The sequence below is a fragment of the Penicillium diatomitis genome (assembly GCF_028827545.1).
Source record: "Penicillium diatomitis strain IBT 30728 chromosome Unknown utg000002l_segment0_segment0, whole genome shotgun sequence".
NCBI lineage: Eukaryota > Fungi > Ascomycota > Eurotiomycetes > Eurotiales > Aspergillaceae > Penicillium > Penicillium diatomitis.
In genome coordinates this window covers 2391386-2408981 of record NW_026623174.1, presented here as the reverse complement: position 1 = coordinate 2408981, position 17596 = coordinate 2391386, and the positions used below count along the sequence as shown (strand labels likewise).

Here is a 17596-nt window from a genome sequence, read left to right as displayed (position 1 = left end):
GTCAAAGTCGGGCATCACGGAGCAACAGTCGACGCAGCGAGAGTTCTCTGCGCGGATCCTGTCTCATGATGGAAGGGGGAAGCAAAACCAGATTTTTTGGTGACAATGAGGTCGTTTGATTCGAACTTTGATGATTTCCCGAATCGCTTTTGATGAACCCGCAAGAAACGCCATGGATATCAATGATAGAACAAAAGAGCAAAATGACTGGTAAACATCAGGGAAATTGGGGGTTTGGAACGGGTGCGGTTGCCGAGGAGAGGCATTTACTCGCGCATGTTAACCTCGGTGGGAGCATTGCGCTTCTTCATCATCTCCTTGCGCTCCACTTCCTTGGCTTTAATTCAAAGTCAGCATTTTATTCACGCGATTGATAAGAAGAAAGTCAGAATTCATGGAAAGCTTACCTTCATCGTAGACCAGGAACTCATGAAGACCGCGACCAGAAGGAACCATAGGCAGGACAGGCACCTTGCGAGCAGTGATGACCTCCAGGAGGGCGGGGCCAGGCTGCTCGATCAGCCACTTCAGCTTAGCCTCAAGTTCAGAGGCCTTGGAGACACGCTCGGCAGCAACGCGCATGGACCGGGCGAGGGGAACGAAATCAGGATTCTGCTGATGCGTGTGGGAGTAGCGGTCCTCGTAGAACAGATTCTGCCACTGAGTCACCATACCCTGCTCCTCGTTGTTCAGCAGGAGAACCTTGACACCAATGTCGAATTGGGCAGCAGTAGAAAGCTCAGTCAAGGTCATGTTGAAGGAAGCATCACCATCAATATCGACAACCAGGCAGTCGGGACGAGCAACCTTGGCACCAATGGCAGATGGCAGACCGAAGCCCATGGTACCCAGACCACCAGAAGTGATCATGGTACGCGGGTGGCGCCAGCGGAAGTGCTGAGCAGCCCACATCTGATGCTGACCGACACCGGTGGTGATGATGGTCTTGTCCTTCATGTGAGCGGTGAGATCACTCAATTTCTCAATCACAGCCTGGGGCTTGATGGTCGACTCGGGGGTTTGGCGCTCATAAAGAGAGAGCGGGAAACGGGCCTTCCAGTCGTTGATCTGTTCAAACCACTCGGGGCGCTCGGCAACTGGCTTGACGTGAGGCAAAAGCATGCGCAGATTATCGGCACAATCGCCCTCAACGGCCTCGGTGGCCTGAACAACCTTGTTGATGTTCTTGGGCATGATTTCGAAGTGGACAATGCCACCGCGACCCTCCGCAGCGGCAGCCTTGGCCTGGGGAGCGAATTTGGGGATGCTACCAGTCACACGGTCGTCGAAACGGGCGCCAACGGCGATGACCAGGTCAGCCTCCTGCATGGCCATGTTGGCGTACGCGGAACCGTGCATGCCGAGCATGTGCAGGGACTTGGGGTCCAGCTCGTCGAAGCCACCCAGACCTTGGAGAGTAGTGGTCACAGGAATCTTGGCCTTTTCAGCGAACTCCTTGAGAATCTCAGGACCATCGGGGCGGGCAAGGAGACCCTGGCCGACGTAGAGAACGGGCTTCTCAGCCATGTTCACCAGACGAGCCACACGACCGATAGTTTGTTCGAGCTGCTTCTTGCCCATTTCACGAGCAGCGACGGTGGCGGCACTGGGAAGCGAAGGAATAGTGCTGTGGGTAGGAATGGGGTTGCGAAGGATACCGGCGGTCACATCCTTAGGCAAGTCAACCAGGACGGGGCCAGGGCGACCGCTGGTGGCAATCTCGAAAGCTTCCTGAATGCGGCGAGGCAGTTCACCAACGGACTTGACCATGACATTCCATTTAGTACAGGCACGTGAGATGCCAATGACATCGGCCTCCTGGAAAGAATCGGTACCGATGGCGCTCGTGGGCACCTGTCCACAGAAGACCACCATGGGAGTGCCGTCAGACAAGGCGTCTTGCATGGGAGTGATCACATTGGTGGCACCGGGACCCGAAGTAACCAGAACCACACCGGGCAAACCAGATGCACGCGCATAGCCCTGAGCCATGTGGCCAGCACCCTGCTCGTGCTTGGGCAGGACGAAGTCAAAATGCTTGGAGTTGTAGATGGCATCGAAGACGGGCAGAATGGCGCCACCAGGATAACCGACTGTTGTGACAAGACCCAAGTTAGAGCTCAGTATCTCCAATGGCAAGGTTTGATAATCAAGTGTCCAGCATAGAACGCAGACAAACTGGCACGGCACGTACAGATCTGCTTGACTCCAAGACGCAGCATCATCTCGTGGAAGATTTCACCACCACTCATGCCAACCATTCTGTCAAATCGGTGATTAGTACCATCGAGGACCGGACTGGAGGAATGATCTCCACGGGACCAGGGGCAGCCCTTACGAGTCGTCAAGCTCGGGAACCTGGCGGTTCTGGAGAGGCGAGATCTCATTGCGGTGAGGCTCTTGGTTGAAGGCCGGGCTGGGCGCCGGCCTTGAGTCGCTACTGATGAACAATCCATTAGATACTTGATGTTGTCAGTTCAACTTGTCTCACAAACTTACGCCGTAGCTGTCGCTGTACTCTGAGCACGCTTCTGAGGCGAGGAGCGGTGGGGCGACGCAGCCGAAGCCACGAACGACTGCGTGAATGACCGACGACCAGAGGCCGCATGCCTCTGGAGGTGAATGGCGCGCAGAGCAGTCCTTGACGGTCGGAGAGGCATCATATTGACCGGCAGAAGCCCAACAGCTCTTGATGATTGAGAAGGGAGGCAAATATGGAAGGAAAATTAAGATCTTCTGGGCCCTTGCTATGATCTCTCTGGGGGAGACGAAAATCGCCGTAACCCGAAATGGATTGACCGCTCTGAGTCAAATATTCGGCGTCTTTCATTGGCTCGATCGCCTTCGCGCTCTCCGACCTCGGCGGTAGAGTCAGGTCACATGATTCTGTGTCAGCAGCAGTGATCATGTGATTGGGAGCGCGCGGGACTGAGCCGAGTGCTGAGTGCTGACCACCGCCAGCTCTGCGATTTGTGGTAATGCAGTGCACGGCCCATCCTCGCAGGACTGATGCACAGGCGAGACTCCGGACTGGAGGTCCAGATGTCGACTTGACTTACTTCTCAGGCAGTCCTCGGTCTTAGCCTGGTACTAAGAGCTGTAGTACTTCGCTGACATGTTGTACAGTACTAGTATCCGCGCTTATGGCTTGGCCCGTAATCTCCGCCGCAGGTCGAAAGATGCACATGTGCTTACCTAGGTACTGCTGGCTACCTTAGTAGTCGCCCAATTGAGGTTTGATGCGACCGCTAACCAGTTACTTGACTACATATTTTTGTTCCATTGAACAAACATGAGACCGAATCTTACGTGTGGCATACATGTAAATATTGGCATTTCTGCGGCACATAACTACACGGCAGGCTCTGCAGGAGTAATGGGTGTCTTCCTTACTAACAATGTGACGACAAGAGTCCATCTCAATTTCCGAGTAGTGAGTACGTCGGCACACTACTGTCACTCTGTCCATGCTGCACGGGCGGAACCCACCTGAATCATGTAAGGCAGTGTCCGACAGCAAGCTCCGACGTTGTATGGGCCGGGTAGCACAAGCCGACATGGACTGGCCGTGTTTGTGCCGTGATTTGCCGAGAGGGTCAAGTCTCTTCGGAAAAATCAATGCCGTATGACGCTACACGACTACAGGAGTCATGGAGTGTGTGCTGTGGTTGTGGTCTCGGTTGCTATGCCTGGACGAGCAGCCGTCTGATTGCAGTCCGAGCCGTCACCTCGAAGGATGACAGCTTATGGAGAAGTCCGCGAGAATAGGTTCGGGGTTTCCTCGCAGACGCGCCGAGGTTCCTGTCTTCACTTCAATGGCTACTGGACTTGTCCCGCTCTTGAGGCGGCTCCAAGGCTGTTATCAAAACAACCCGATCACAATGTCGAGCGCGCCACAGACCAATGCACACCCTGGCATGACTATTGGCGTCCAGCATGATCCATCGATGGCCGCAGATTTGGAGGAGATACTCATGAGCCTCCACGGGGCTTGACAAATGCCATCATACACAGCATGTGGGTTCACTTGACGATGACGAAGTTGATACTTGTTATGGATGGTGCTGTGTGGGATTTACCCCACGGAGACCAGCCTGCAATAGTTCACCGGGAGGCGCGGAGACGTGCCTCGTAGAGCAGTCAATGCATTACGGAGCATGCTGGGGGCTTGCATACATGGGCAGAAGCCTCTCACTTCAGATCGGTATTGAATTTGAGGCGTGCGCCACTGCGCCGAGCTGGCGACCGCACCGAGATACAGTAGTAGTATGTAGTATGACCCTTTCTCGTTCCTGTGATTCGGTCCGGTATTCACGACTGTGTGTTCTGTGGGCCGTCTCGATGTCTCAAACGGGCCGACCATCCCCGAAACCAGCCGTGATGGAGCCTCTCTGACCCCGAGTTCCTCTTTCTCCCCACCGAAGGAAACCCAACGGGGTCAGTTTACCCGGGGGTGAAAGGTGGAAAGTGTGGAGCATGGGAGGGGGAACGGTGGAAGGTGGGAAATCAGTGATGGGAGAATTGTGCAATGGAATGGATCATTGAGGAGGGGAGGGGAAAGAGCACAAGCAATTCAGGTCGCTCTCCTAATCGGTCCCATGTCCGACAAGTTTTCCTTTTCTCGCCATACCTCGATTCTCAGATATTGTGTTCACCTCCTGAATATCTCTGCGCGGAACGGTTCCTCGAAACCTTTGTATTACATCGTTTCCTCCCATCCCAAGCTCCTCTTTCATCTGCTTCTCGCCCGTGATACTTCTCCCACGAATACCCCGCCATGTCTGCCCCGCAAGAGCTCGTCCCCCAAACGGAGTCAATCGCCGAGGTCTACGCGACCGACGATGCGTCGGTGACCTCTGTCGCGCCCGAGCACCAGCAGCGCTGGAATAACTTGATCTCTCAGTTCAACAAGCAGTATGAGCACCGGCCGGATTTTGTGGCGCGCAGCCCAGGTCGCGTGAACATTATTGGTGAGCATATCGACTATAACCTCTACGATGTGTTGCCCACCGCCGTGAGCGTCGATGTGATCATGGCTGTGAAGGTGGTTCCCGCCGGTTCATCTGGTACGACAATCAAGATTGCCAATGTTGCCCCGGAGAAGTTCCCCTCGCGCGAGTTCAGTATCCCTCAAGGTGCCGACGTTGAGGTCGATCCTAAGAAGCACGAATGGGTGAACTACTTCAAGGCTGGAATGCTCGGTGCCCTGAAATTCTTGCGCAAGGAGAAGACCGGCGCGCTTGTGCCGGTCAGCATGGAAATTTTGGTGGATGGTAATGTGCCTCCCGGTGGTGGCATCTCCAGCAGCGCCGCGTTCGTCTGCGCTAGTGCTCTAGCGGTGATGAAGGCCAACGACCACAATATCTCCAAGCAGGACCTGCTGGATCTTGCGGTGGTCTCGGAGCGTGCGGTTGGTGTGTACTCTGGCGGGTAAGTTCCTCCACTGTCTGTCACAACATGGCCGCTGGAATCGCGGACGCTTGAATAAGCAGCTTTCTAATCATCGCTTCCTTCGCGCCGAAAATCAGCATGGATCAAGCGGCCTCCATCTTCTCCAAGCGAGGATATCTGCTCTATACTCAATTCTTTCCCCAATTTAAAGCCCAACACGTCCCTATCCCCAAAGCGACGGATGAGATCACCTTCCTCATGGCCCAAAGCTTCGTGACCTCCAACAAGGCCGAGACTGCGCCTCGACACTACAACTTGCGTGTCGCCGAATGCACCCTGGCCTCTGTGATCCTCGCGAAGAAGTTTGGTCTCACCTTGACTAAGGACAACAGCTCATTGGGCTATAGCTTGCGCAACTTCCAGCAGGAGCTGATGACCAAGGAAGAGCGTTTGCACGATCCTTTGGAGTACCAGATCGACTCGGTCATTCAGGCCGTGCAGGACGTCTTGACTCAGGAGCAGGGCTACACCCGTGAGGAAATGGCCACCTTGCTCGACATGACCGTAGAGGAGCTCGAGTCAAAGTTCCTTTCCGCCTTCCCCGTCCAGGCTGAGCGTTTCCTGCTGCGTCAACGGGCTCTGCACTGCTTCAAGGAGGCCCGGCGGGTGCTGGACTTCAAGGCCTGCTTGGCCAAAGCTTCTGAGCTGGATGACAAGCGCATTCGCTATCTCGGCCAGCTGTTGAATGAGTCCCAGGAGTCTTGCCGTACTGCCTACGATTGCAGTGCTCCAGAGGTCGACGAGATCTGCGAGATCGCTCGCCGCGCGGGCACGTGGGGCAGTCGGTTGACGGGAGCTGGCTGGGGCGGCTGCACGGTGCACATGCTGCCTCAAGGAAAGGTAGAGGCCGTGACTACTGCTCTACGGAACGAGTACTATCTCAAGAAGTTCCCTGGTATCAGTGAGGAAAAGTTGAAGCAGGCCATGGTCATCAGCAAGCCGTCTAATGGCTCATTTGTGTATGTGGACCCGCTTCTCCCCCCCCCCCCCCCTTCTCGAGTTGCGTTTGTTGCGGATTGGAATGAGTACTAACGGCTACACAGTATTTATGGTGCTGCAATCGACCAGCTTGTCCTTTAATTTTCTTGGGGATGTAATGAAATGCATATCTCTCATTTGGAATGACTTGATGAAATCTAGTATACACACATATCCCTGTCCGTATCTGACTCAGCCCCCCTCCGTTTACCAGCACCGCAAGTCGGTAGATACAGGATATGGATTCAAAGCGTATCAAGCTCTTTTGCGGTAATTGGTGGTTCCCATGCCCATATTGAATGCGTATGTTCACGGTGTAGGTAGAAGAATCTAGGAATCAAACCCAGCTTGCTGAAACAAGGCCTCGGTTGGTCCTAGTCGAGCGCAAGCCCCGTTGCACGAATTGGTTGCACGACCTGAATCGAGCCGAGCTAACCCAATGGATCCCAGATAGGCGAGGGTTGATGAACCCTTGCCAAGTCTGCACAGATTGTAGCGCGATTTCAATGTTTTGTAGTTGGGTTTCAGGACAACAAGACGTTAAATCCATGATCATGTCTTCTTCTTGGCCGATGCCTTGCCAAAGAAGTCACTCATCTTCTTCATGCCGGTCGTGTTGACTTTTTGCAGGTCACGCACTCCCCGAGACAAGGAGGCCTTCGCTTTCTTTTCCTCTTCCTCCTTTTTTCTTTTCTTGTCGGCCCGATCCTCTGCCTCTTCATCGTCAAGACCACGCTTCCGACTGAAATCAGACAGACCTCGAGAAGCCGCAGCCTCTGCCCGCAACGCAGCCAGTTCCTTCAGACGATCAGTCAATGGTCCAAGATTCAGAGGTGAATCTGTGGAGATGAGCAGTTCGTCAATTCTTGAAGACATGGCGGAGGACAGGTAGGACTCCTTCATGAACGAAAGTGCGATAGAAATCCGCTGCAGCCGACGGATCTCATCAGAGTCATCGTTCGAAGGAACGGGCACAGGTGTTGTTTCACCTGGCGGCGTGGATATTGAAGGAGTCGTAGTGGTAGCAAGTGTAGCTGGCGAATCTGGTGTGTCTGAAGCCTCTCCCGTGCCCGGACTAGAGTTCTTGTCACCTTGATTCGTCATATCATCAACACGTTTCACCGACATGAGCGGAGTTGCTAGTGCCTGACGGACAAACCGGTCTTCAAGACTGGCAGGGAGACCTTGTTCCGCCATACGTTCCGCCTTGACCAGCAACTCCTTGAGCAGCTTCGATTCGCTGAAGCGAAACATCTTTTCGTCGCCTGCCTCCACAAAATCACAAATAGCTTCGGCGCGCGCGAGGAGGGTGCGGCGAAACGAGTCATTGGAAAGGACATGGCGGAAATGCGAGGGTAGATTGTCATGAGAATCAATTATATCGTCCAAGGGTTGGTAAAGTGATTGTTTGGACTTGGAAGACGGGGCAAGCAGCGCAACCAAGAAAAAAGCGACGTCAATGGGTGTTGCGACGAGTAATTCGGCCTTTTTCGCAATTGATGCCGTTGCCGAGGCAGCTGTATCTTTCGCCTCGAGTTCATGCAGGCTGTGCTTCTTGGAGGTAAAGAGAATGCTACGAGGCGCGAATGGAGGCGCTACGACAGTCGTAAACTCGTACAGCCCGCGACCTGGACAGAAGAAATATGGTGATATCTCATTGGACTGCGGATTCGGAAGGGAGAGCAGACGTGCAGCAGCGCTGGTATTAGACGGAAGGATAAAAGTCCTGCTGGGCTTCTCGGCGGACTTCAATTGAGGTGTTTGTTGACTGACAACCGGCTCGCTGGCCTGACTGGGAGCCGCAGAGCGAGTACGGGGCATGTTTGCGAATCGCGTGCCCAGCAACGCAGAAGGGTTCTGAATGTAGCCAAAGTGGAAAAGAGATTGGGAAATCGCGGAGACGCGCTGAAGACGCGCGCCTGGCGGAGTCCTGCGCGGGCCGAGCCCTGCAGGTGATTTCTCACATTTCACTCGCTCCCTGCACTCCGAGGAGCATTCAAACACCTAGGTCCATCTATTCCTCAAAACAGAAAGCTGCAGAGAAAGAGAACGCAAGTCTTGAACGACTCAAGCTGCTGCGATTTGTTCGAATTGCCATTGCTGCTGCGGGTCTCGTCTTGTCTACTCACCGTTTCTCGCTGTACTCTCTGCGGGGGCGGCTCAAACAGTCGGTAATGCCGCCGACCCACGGCGACGGACCTTGATTTTTGAAAAATCGACGACCATGTCCTATCCTGCGAGTAAGTCTTGCTTCAAGGTACATTTCAATGCAAAGGGTTACGGTATCTAAGTACAGCGACAGTGGCCGACCCTGCATGGCCGCCAAAGTCTCCCCGCGATGCCCTTCTGAGCTCCCCGGGAGGGCGGAGGAAATACGAGGACCTACACCAGCGCCGAAAATTGCTCTCGTCGCCGCTCAAACGATCGAACACAACGCCTGGCCTACGAACGAAAGCACAACAGATTCTCGACGAAGACCCAGCAGACGATGATAGCGAAGAGGACGAAGAGACTCTACAACTAAAGCTGGCTGAAATTCAGGCCCGTCTCAAGCTGAAACAACTCCAGAAGAACAGGGCCAGGTCAGGTACCACCAGTTCAAGTACGGAAGATGGAGAAGTCAGATCATCTCGCCCTTCGTCTGCCACTGTCTCTTCGGAGATTGCCAGCCAGATTGTACCACCCAAGAGCCCTCGTGGGCTATCGCGAAACACGCCGCACGATGATATCCAGGTACCACTGTCGCCCACGAGGCGGGAACAGCCTTCTCGGGCGCCGTGGTCTCCACAAAGGTGCAAAATGGGGATTGATAAAGGCTGGACGGCTGCCGATGTTTCGCTCAAACGGGCGCCGCGACCTACAAGTCAACTCGAGACCCGGAGCGCTGCTACCGCTCGATCAGGCGACGTATTCTCTTCTAGACCCCAGTCATCTCCAAGTACTGGAGGCCTGAGTAGGATCAAGAGCTTCAGCGAGCGGATGGCTGAAGGTCGTGCTGCGGAGAAGCTTCGCGCCGAGAAAGCCAAGAAAATTGACCGTATTAGGGCAAATCGAAGTGCTGGATTCCAATTGGACAAAGCAGAGATTGATGCATTTAAAAGTGCTGCTGCGAAGGAACCAGCATCAAGTCCAAATATGGGTCGACGGGAACCACAAGCACCGGCTTTCACACGTGAGGACATTCTGAAATCAGTATCATCATCTCGGACAGGTGTCTTGAAGCGCAGTCAAACAACGTCGAGTTTGAGAAGCGATGACAGGAATTCGTTTACGGGAAGGCCCACTGAGGACACGACTCGCACTGACAGCAAACCGGATCCTTCCAAGTTTGAATCCTATTCGGGACTTCACCTATCGAATCGCATCCTTCCACACTCATTTCTCAGTCGCAGCTTGGCGGATAAGCATACACTGAAAATTCCCGACCTTCTCAAAACAGTCAAAGCTCCTGCTTTTGAACTACCCGAAACTATCGATGGGGACTTTGTTGTTTTTGGCATCGTCGCATCCAAGTCGGATACCAAACAGACCAAAGATTCAGGGAAAGCCACCTCAAAGTCCGTCGAACCACTTGATGATGGGATGAACAACACCAACAGCTACATGGTGATGACGTTGACTGATCTACAGTGGACCATCGACCTGTTCCTTTTTGACACGGCATTCCCGCGCTACTACAAAATCTCCGAGGGAACTGTTGTTGCGATTTTGAACCCTACGGTCATGCCTCCTCCGAAACACAAGCTTGACACAAATCGCTTTAGTCTCTGTCTTTCTTCTTCCGATGACAAGGTGCTCGAGATAGGAAAGGCACAAGACATTGGCTTCTGCAAATCCGTCAGAAAAGATGGAAAGATTTGCCAGGCCTGGGTGGACAGTCGTAAGACGGAGTTCTGTGACTTCCATGTGGACCTTCAAGTCCGCCGGACGCAGGGCTCGCGCTCTGGCGTCAACAGTGGCACGGGCATGTTTGGCGGGGGAGGAAAATCTGGCTCTCGTACTGGCATCTGGCAGGAAGGAAGAGGACACAGTCGAGGAGGGTCACGGTCAGGAGCCGTAGACTCCCCGTCCTACAGATCTGATGGAAAACTGAAGGCAGAAGGTGCGCAGTACCATATGGGCACACAGTCTGTCTACTACGTTGCTCCCGGCCCCAGGAATGGAGGAGCCAGCCGCACTTCCTACAACCCTGCAGCAGTTCACTCAACTGCGAGCTTACTTGATGCCAGCGACGATCCATTCATCGCCGCTGGAATGATGGAACGAGGAATGGAGAACAAGGAAGAGCGCATGAGGAGACGCTTAGTAGCCCAGCAGCGAGAACTCGAGATCACGCGGAAACTGATATCAGGCCGCGCTGGTGGAGTGGGTGTAGATTACCTTCGAACTCGGACAGCGAACGAAACGGACCAGGGCAAGAAGGGTGCGGAACAAACTGCTCCCTCAACGCCAGATTCGACCAGGCCAAGCCAGGGCTTGAATCTTGTCACATATGGCAGGGCGAACAATGTCCGCCTGAGCCCGATGAAGAGAGCTCATGACGGCGACAAGCCGCACGGCAGTGGTGTCAAAAAGACGCGGTTTCTCACATCCAAAGGCATCCGGGAGGCTGGTCGAGATAGTTTAGGCGGCGATGCAACTCCCGTGCGAAGGGTTCTCTCTGATGACGAAGGAGATGACGATCTGGAATTCGTTTGATTACCTGCTTAGCTAAACACATGACGACGCGATCCCACAATATCAAAATTCTTGGCCCTCCGAGCCACATGCGCTCTGTGTGTTTGTATGTCTCCACGACCGAAAGGAATGTCCTCGAGAGTCGAGACCACCAACAATAATTGATACAAGGCGACCCGAGCACCGACCAAGAAGTTGGTCATCTCGTCCTCTCGAAACATAAGATTCGCCCAAGCAGCAAAGAAAAGAATATACCCGAACACTGACAGATCGAACGTACTTTCGTAGATTCTAGATCACCAGGGGCGTACTATCAGATCCATTGCGATTACCGTGCGTACGCTTTCCAGCCTTAGTGGACTGGCTTCGGCAGCACTGCCCGTCCAGTGTGCTAGGTGGGTATCCGTTCTCGTGCAAATATGAGAGGTTCGCAACATATCTCCCAAATAGGAGCTAGCAAATACAGTAACTGCCACAATCGTCGTCGGGCCTTGGCCGCAGATGAGGTCCCGGAGGCAAGACAGGACCACATCCGCGAAGTGACAGTTGGGACATGGCTTTCAACTGCGTGGTAAAAGAGGCTAACTTATAGGGAGATAGTTTCAGACATTATCTCATTTCATTGAATCTAGCTAAACACCCACTCTCACATCTTCGATCCATTCATTTCTGCCCATTCACATCTCGGTAGACAGAATCCTCTCTCAACTGTTAGGTGAGCAAAACAGCAGAGTGAATGGGCAAATATAACAAAAACGCAATCAACAACATAAACAAACAACAGACCGTCGGAGCTCGCCAAGAACCATTTTTCAACTCCAATGTGACCATTTGCTCGAAAAAAAAGGTGTGCCAGGTATCTCGATTTGCTCCGTATTCCATTCCCAGCGCCGAGTCACAGGGGTTCCCAAAAAAAAGACCAGAATTCAGACACCCACGCGTTTGGAAATCACGCAGGCACAAAAGAAACAAGAAAGCGAATTGAAGGGTTGAGTAATAGAGAAGCAGGATGGGGAGGTCAGGGGAGCACCGCGATTAACACAGTGCTATGCAGCGAAGAGTGAACGCGACAGCCATCACTAAACATTCAAGACTCGGACAAAAGCAAGTAAAACAACAGCCAAAAAGAATCAATCAACAAAAGATCAGCTTGGCCAGAACGCACAGAAAATGATGAGGGACACTGAAAGACGAGAACGTGAACAAGAGGGGCAATTTCAAGTTAAGAGACGAGCCTAAACAGCAGGGTCAACCGAAGCACTGCCTCGGGTACTGCGTGTCTTCTTGGCGCTTGGAGGAGTTATCTGGTCGCCTGAATAGTCGGCCTCTCTCTTCGCAGGTGGAAGAGAGGCAGACACTTCCTCAATTGCCTGCTTCTTACGCAGCCAATGATCGAAGGGACTGATTCGTTTCCTCTTGGTGTCTACAGCACTTTTACCACTCGAAGCCTGCTCAGTTTGAGAAGCAAAGCGCGCGCTGGACCGAAGAAGACGAGTGGCGACAGGGGCCTGGGGTGACTCGAGCGACTCGGGGACATCTTTTGTATCGACCGAATGATCCACGACAGATTGCTGCTTCGTGTCGGGTTCCTGCACACCTTCGTCATCGGTGGCCGCCTCCTCTTCGTCCTTAGAGACGCCGGTTGCGGCGGAAGGGAACAATTGCCGCGGTTTGATTTCGCGACGGCTGAGTGGCTTGCGATCCAAGGCAGTTGGGTCGGCTGCGAGCAGGTCGGCGCGAGAGGCGAAAAGACCCAGGAAGTCATCATCATCATCCTCGTCCTCATCCTCCGAGTCTTCGAATTTGGTAAATACCCTCTTTCCACGGCTAATGAAGGGATATAATTAGCGCTACTTCACGATAACAGGCATGGTCTAAACGGTGTACCCAGGAACTGTAACTTACAACATCATCGTCATTCCATCTCGTCGAGGCGGCAAAAAGACTTTATTCTCTGACATGTTTGACCGGTGTCTAGTTTGAGTGTGAGAAAGAAAATCAAGAAACGGAGGCGGATACCCTGGATTCGGAGACTTACCTTTCGCTGCGAGTGCGCGACATGCTAGCGGACACTGTAGTCTCCGGAGTTGGGCGAGATTCGATGTTTGTCTTGGCGGGTTCTTTGATGGGGTTCTTGGTCTTGGAAACATCAGACAATCGGGAAGCAAAGGGATTGTCTCTAGAAGGACGTGCGACTGGCACACGGTCGCGGGAGTCAGTGAAGATTTGAATCTCCTCAGAAGACGAAGTCTCAAAGCTTTCAAGCGAAAATGGAGCCGGCTTCTTAGCCGTCACTCTTCCGGATGAGGGAAACAGCGTTCGAGATGTTGACGACATATTCCCTTGGATCTTCCGCTTCGACGGGGTTTTAGCAGGTGTGAGAAGGCCCTGAGGGGCTTCTGCGCGGGCCCGAAGAGCTGAAGCGGATTGCCGCTGAGGCGAGATGAAAGCGTCATGGCTTGATCCACGATCCAAGAATGGATCCTCCAGCTGCTGACCAGGGATAAATTCGTCTGAATCCGAAGAGGTCTCAAGGTCAAACTTTCGGTACTGCTTTGGCACACGCTTAGCCCAGAATTTGCTTGGCATTTTTGAGCCGGCCGGTTCTGGGAGCTTTTCCAGCTCTTTGGCAGCGCGTTGGTTCGCTAGTCTGGTTGATTTCCGAGGAGGATATGGATCATATTGGTCATAGCCAGCGCCGTGTAGCGGCGCTGAGGGAGTCCGAAGGCTTGATGGTGATGGCGGAGGAGGTGTTGTGGTCATGATGAACTGATGAACCTTGAATGCTAACAATCAAAGGCTAGGGATGAAAGCGGTGCCCTTTTCTTGTCGTCCAGGAGGAGGCTCCGCCGTGAAGGAATCGCAACAGGCTCACTTCGCTATTGGCTCTGGGAATGCGTGTTGCTCAATCGGACTGATAAGTGATCAAAATGAAAGGAGCGCTGTAGGTAGAATCAATTCTGACGCACGCGCGTAAAGAGATCACACGTAGTTTGATCAGAAAGGTATGATAATTATGAGGAACGATAGTTGCAGTGTGATGTAAAGAAGAAGATGCGTGAATGAAGGGCGCGGATCCCTTGACAGGGCGACATGTTGACGCCCAGCCACCTCGAGCGCTCACCGCCTCTACCTGAATCCGCCGCCATGGCAGTATTTAGACTTTCCGCCCCGCGAGTCTGCACGGCTTTATCGATCCATCAATTGTTGACAATCTTCCTGAATTGATTGCTCCCCCTCCCGCCCGCACAGCCAAAAGACCGAACAAAGTACCACACTCTCTTTCCGAGGCCGCCTTGATAATTCCATCTAAACCCCGACTGGTAATTCCAGTATTTGAGTCATCATAGCACCCTGCTACCGCAATGGCAGCTCGAAACACCGCCGATGAAATGCGACAGATTCAGCTGTCAGGCGAGGACTCAGAAGACCTCTGGAATTCTCCATCAAAACGGGGCCCTCAGAGGCCATTTAAAGTACCTACACCGAACAATGCACCATCGCCAGGTCCAAGACAAGTACCGGTGGCCGACGACACACTCTTTGATCGGCATGAAGCTCGTGAAGCAGCACTTCAGCATGAGCTACACACCGTTCGAAATATAAACGAGGTTATCGAGGGCCTTCTAAACAGTATCGACAAGGCTCAAGGCAATATGGAGGCTCGTTTCTACCGCTCTTCTTTCGCGAAGATTATTTCCCCTGCTAATAATCCCTGCCTCCACAGACCGTGCACAATACAGTGACATCTGCCTCTACTCTACTCAACACCTGGACCCGCATCTTGTCCCAAACTGAGCACAACCAGCGTCTCATCCTCAATCCAGACTGGCAAGGGGCTACACAAGATGTGGCTGATATGGAGAGGGAGGCAATTCAGCGACAGCAGGCTGCCGAGAGACGAGAGCAAGCCCTCCAAGAACAGCGAGAAGCAGCGATGCGAAGAGCAGAGGAGGAGGAAAGACGACGACTTGCTACTGGACGAAGTAGCCGTGGGACAACCCGAGGCACTGTGCGCAGTACTGGACTTGGCAGAACACCAAGTGTTAGTACCAGTCGCTCGGCGACCGCGCGAGGTGCTTCTACCACGGCAACGAGACGACCGGCAAGTGGCATCGCCCGTGGAAGTGGCATTGCACGAGGCCGAGGTAGGGCTTGAAGTTATGACCTCTGAATGTATTACGATGGACGGACGTGGAGATACGGAGAGATCGTGTGCTTAACGACAATGATACCCATGGTGATGGTCAACCAGAATTATCTGTTTCTAATAAGAACCAAAGCCAAAGGCGGCCTCCCGAGGGACTGAAGTATGACTAGATGAATGGTCATGACATTCCCGTCTTGGCAATAAGCTAAACCGAAAACGCGGCCGATAAGAACAAGATAAGGCCGAGTAAACATCCAAAACGATAAGGAGGATAAGGAGCTTTCCCCAGCTTATGAAACTCTCCGCTAAGCAAGTCTCGCTTTCGTCGAGTCAGTACTCGCTCCACGTCTGGTCATGAATTTCGCACCGTATCAAGACGAGTCACCAGAGATTGAGCGGGCTTTGTCCCCGCCGACGGTGGACAACCGGATTCGATCTCCTGCTTTTCGGTCGCCGCGGGCGTCGACCGACCTACCTTCACCGAGTCAATTCGCGGCGAGCGGACATGGCAACCCAAGTTTTGGTCGGGATGTAGAGGGAGGCCATGTCAGCTTCGGCGCATTTGAAACGAGCCTTCCCATCCGCATGGACATTGAAGCAGCGTTGGCATACCTGCTGCTACCCCCGCGGGAGGTCTCGTTTTGTTGTTGCTGGAGCATAAGAGCGACTACGTGCGGTGCGTACAGATCATGCCTCTTGCCTCATGCTAGAGTAAAGGGTAAGAATGAGCCGCTAATCATTCAAATTTTGCATGGTTAGATTCCATGCCTGGCAGTCGAGCATGTTATTTGCAGCCATGTTTGTGAGTTCCGTGCTCCGCCCTTTCCAAGGTCTTCGTCCGGCTAAATTTTTGACATAGATCATTCATCTCATCTTCTGCTGGAGCGGATTCCTATCTTGGACCCTATTCATTATTGATCTCATGCTGATGGCGGGTTTGAGTATGCGCGCTTATCGAGATGGTAGGTGCTCCGTAATATACTGCCCGACAGTTGCAGACTTAGCAAACCCTCGTCATACACGACCTCGCTGACACGCTTTCTTTTAGTCGACACCCTCGATCATTTCGAAGTACCGTTCATCGGCTATTGGGCCAATTCGTTCGTTGACAGTGAATAATACATCATGCTTTGCTGTGCATGCGGTGGAGGAGCCTACTTGCTTTGGAATACCTTTTCACCTATGCATGCTTCTAATGAATTTTATGTACATGACTTCGACTTTATGGTGCTTGTTTTGATACCTATCATGGTATCGGTGGCCGACCAACATTTTCACATTTAGGCTAGCGCATCATATGTGGAAACCCCCCTGAAATGTAGAATATCCAGTGTAGCGCATGCATTCGCAATCGTATACCCTACGCAAATCATCAGGCAGAGCGCCCCTAGTGTATTCCAGACGTCCTCAGTTTGTCTGTCTATCGCCATTGAGATCTTACCTTACTGAGCACTGACGCAAAGGTAGAACCCGCTCATAGCTCAGCTTGGCAAGTGGAAATGATGAGAACGAAGACATTATAAGCCAGCTTCCCGTTCATCCATATCCTGTCGACAACTGCTACTGCGTAGAGATCAGCGCCAAAATCATGTATGCACTGCACAATAGATAGATGTGAACTTCTTTATTGACACCACGCGCGTCCGAAAAACCAGTGGAGGTTTTTGGGCCGGGTTGGGTGGTACCTGTCCGAGTGGTCTCGATGCGGTCCTATATTATGCATGGGCAGGGGCTTCTTCTACTTGGCCGTATAAGAGCGTGAAGGGAAATGACTTCGAATAACGGAATCGAACTGCGGGGCTTTGTCCAAATATTGGAGATCAACACGTTTCGTCATGAGGGTCTTGCAGACTTTAGGAATCTTTGACAGGGAAAGAAACGGGGAACGCGATTTACAAAAAGCAAGAGAACAACATTGATTGAAAGTAGACATGACCCCTAATAAGTGATTGCAAGGGTCATGGTTAAGACAATGATACATCCATGAATCGATAACATCGGGGCGCCTCATTCACATGCAATATCTCCGAATCGACTGCCCTGAAAGACCAAACGCGACAAAGAACACAAGAGGACCGGAAGTCCAAATTAAATAACTCAATTGGACATTACTGGTAATGCACTGTGCCTGCAAGAATACCACAGCATTTAACAAAATGTTGACATGAGCGCTTTGAAGCAGAAAGTATGACAAATGCGCTCAAATCGCGCCAAACAGATGAGAATCGAGGGTGCTAGAGATAAGGACCGTGTGAGGGCAAAGTACATCGAAAAAATTGGTATCTGTGAAGGACAATAATGCAACAAATTGGACAGTCTGGCAGCAACAAGATTGGTCAC

General features: G+C 52.6%; 6 protein-coding genes across 6 annotated transcripts; 3 read left to right on the top strand and 3 right to left on the bottom strand.

Moving 5' to 3' along the window:
• Positions 1-266: 266 nt before the first annotated feature.
• On the bottom strand, positions 267-2663 carry N7539_001944 (acetolactate synthase catalytic subunit; the record flags this gene model as incomplete). The annotated part of the gene is made up of 5 exons (XM_056931547.1): positions 267-337; positions 408-2093; positions 2195-2262; positions 2339-2437; positions 2500-2663. 5 exons carry the CDS (start codon positions 2661-2663, stop codon positions 267-269), a joined length of 2088 nt encoding a protein of 695 aa, XP_056793578.1.
• A 2114-nt stretch (positions 2664-4777) lies between these two features.
• N7539_001943 (uncharacterized protein) lies at positions 4778-6483 on the top strand (the record flags this gene model as incomplete). Its single annotated transcript, XM_056931546.1, has 2 exons — positions 4778-5430; positions 5493-6483. The coding sequence occupies 2 exons, from the start codon at positions 4778-4780 to the stop codon at positions 6481-6483; spliced, it is 1644 nt and encodes a 547-aa protein (XP_056793577.1).
• Positions 6484-6981: 498 nt separating this feature from the next.
• Positions 6982-8250, bottom strand: N7539_001942 (uncharacterized protein; the record flags this gene model as incomplete). Its single annotated transcript, XM_056931545.1, has 1 exon — positions 6982-8250. The coding sequence occupies one exon, from the start codon at positions 8248-8250 to the stop codon at positions 6982-6984; it is 1269 nt and encodes a 422-aa protein (XP_056793576.1).
• A 403-nt stretch (positions 8251-8653) lies between these two features.
• N7539_001941 (uncharacterized protein) lies at positions 8654-11127 on the top strand (the record flags this gene model as incomplete). Its single annotated transcript, XM_056931544.1, has 2 exons — positions 8654-8669; positions 8732-11127. 2 exons carry the CDS (start codon positions 8654-8656, stop codon positions 11125-11127), a joined length of 2412 nt encoding a protein of 803 aa, XP_056793575.1.
• A 1214-nt stretch (positions 11128-12341) lies between these two features.
• N7539_001940 (uncharacterized protein) lies at positions 12342-13869 on the bottom strand (the record flags this gene model as incomplete). The annotated part of the gene is made up of 3 exons (XM_056931543.1): positions 12342-12933; positions 13012-13080; positions 13145-13869. 3 exons carry the CDS (start codon positions 13867-13869, stop codon positions 12342-12344), a joined length of 1386 nt encoding a protein of 461 aa, XP_056793574.1.
• Positions 13870-14471: 602 nt separating this feature from the next.
• N7539_001939 (DASH complex subunit DUO1) lies at positions 14472-16375 on the top strand (the record flags this gene model as incomplete). The annotated part of the gene is made up of 4 exons (XM_056931542.1): positions 14472-14772; positions 14850-15254; positions 15567-15974; positions 16305-16375. 4 exons carry the CDS (start codon positions 14472-14474, stop codon positions 16373-16375), a joined length of 1185 nt encoding a protein of 394 aa, XP_056793573.1.
• Positions 16376-17596: the final 1221 nt, after the last annotated feature.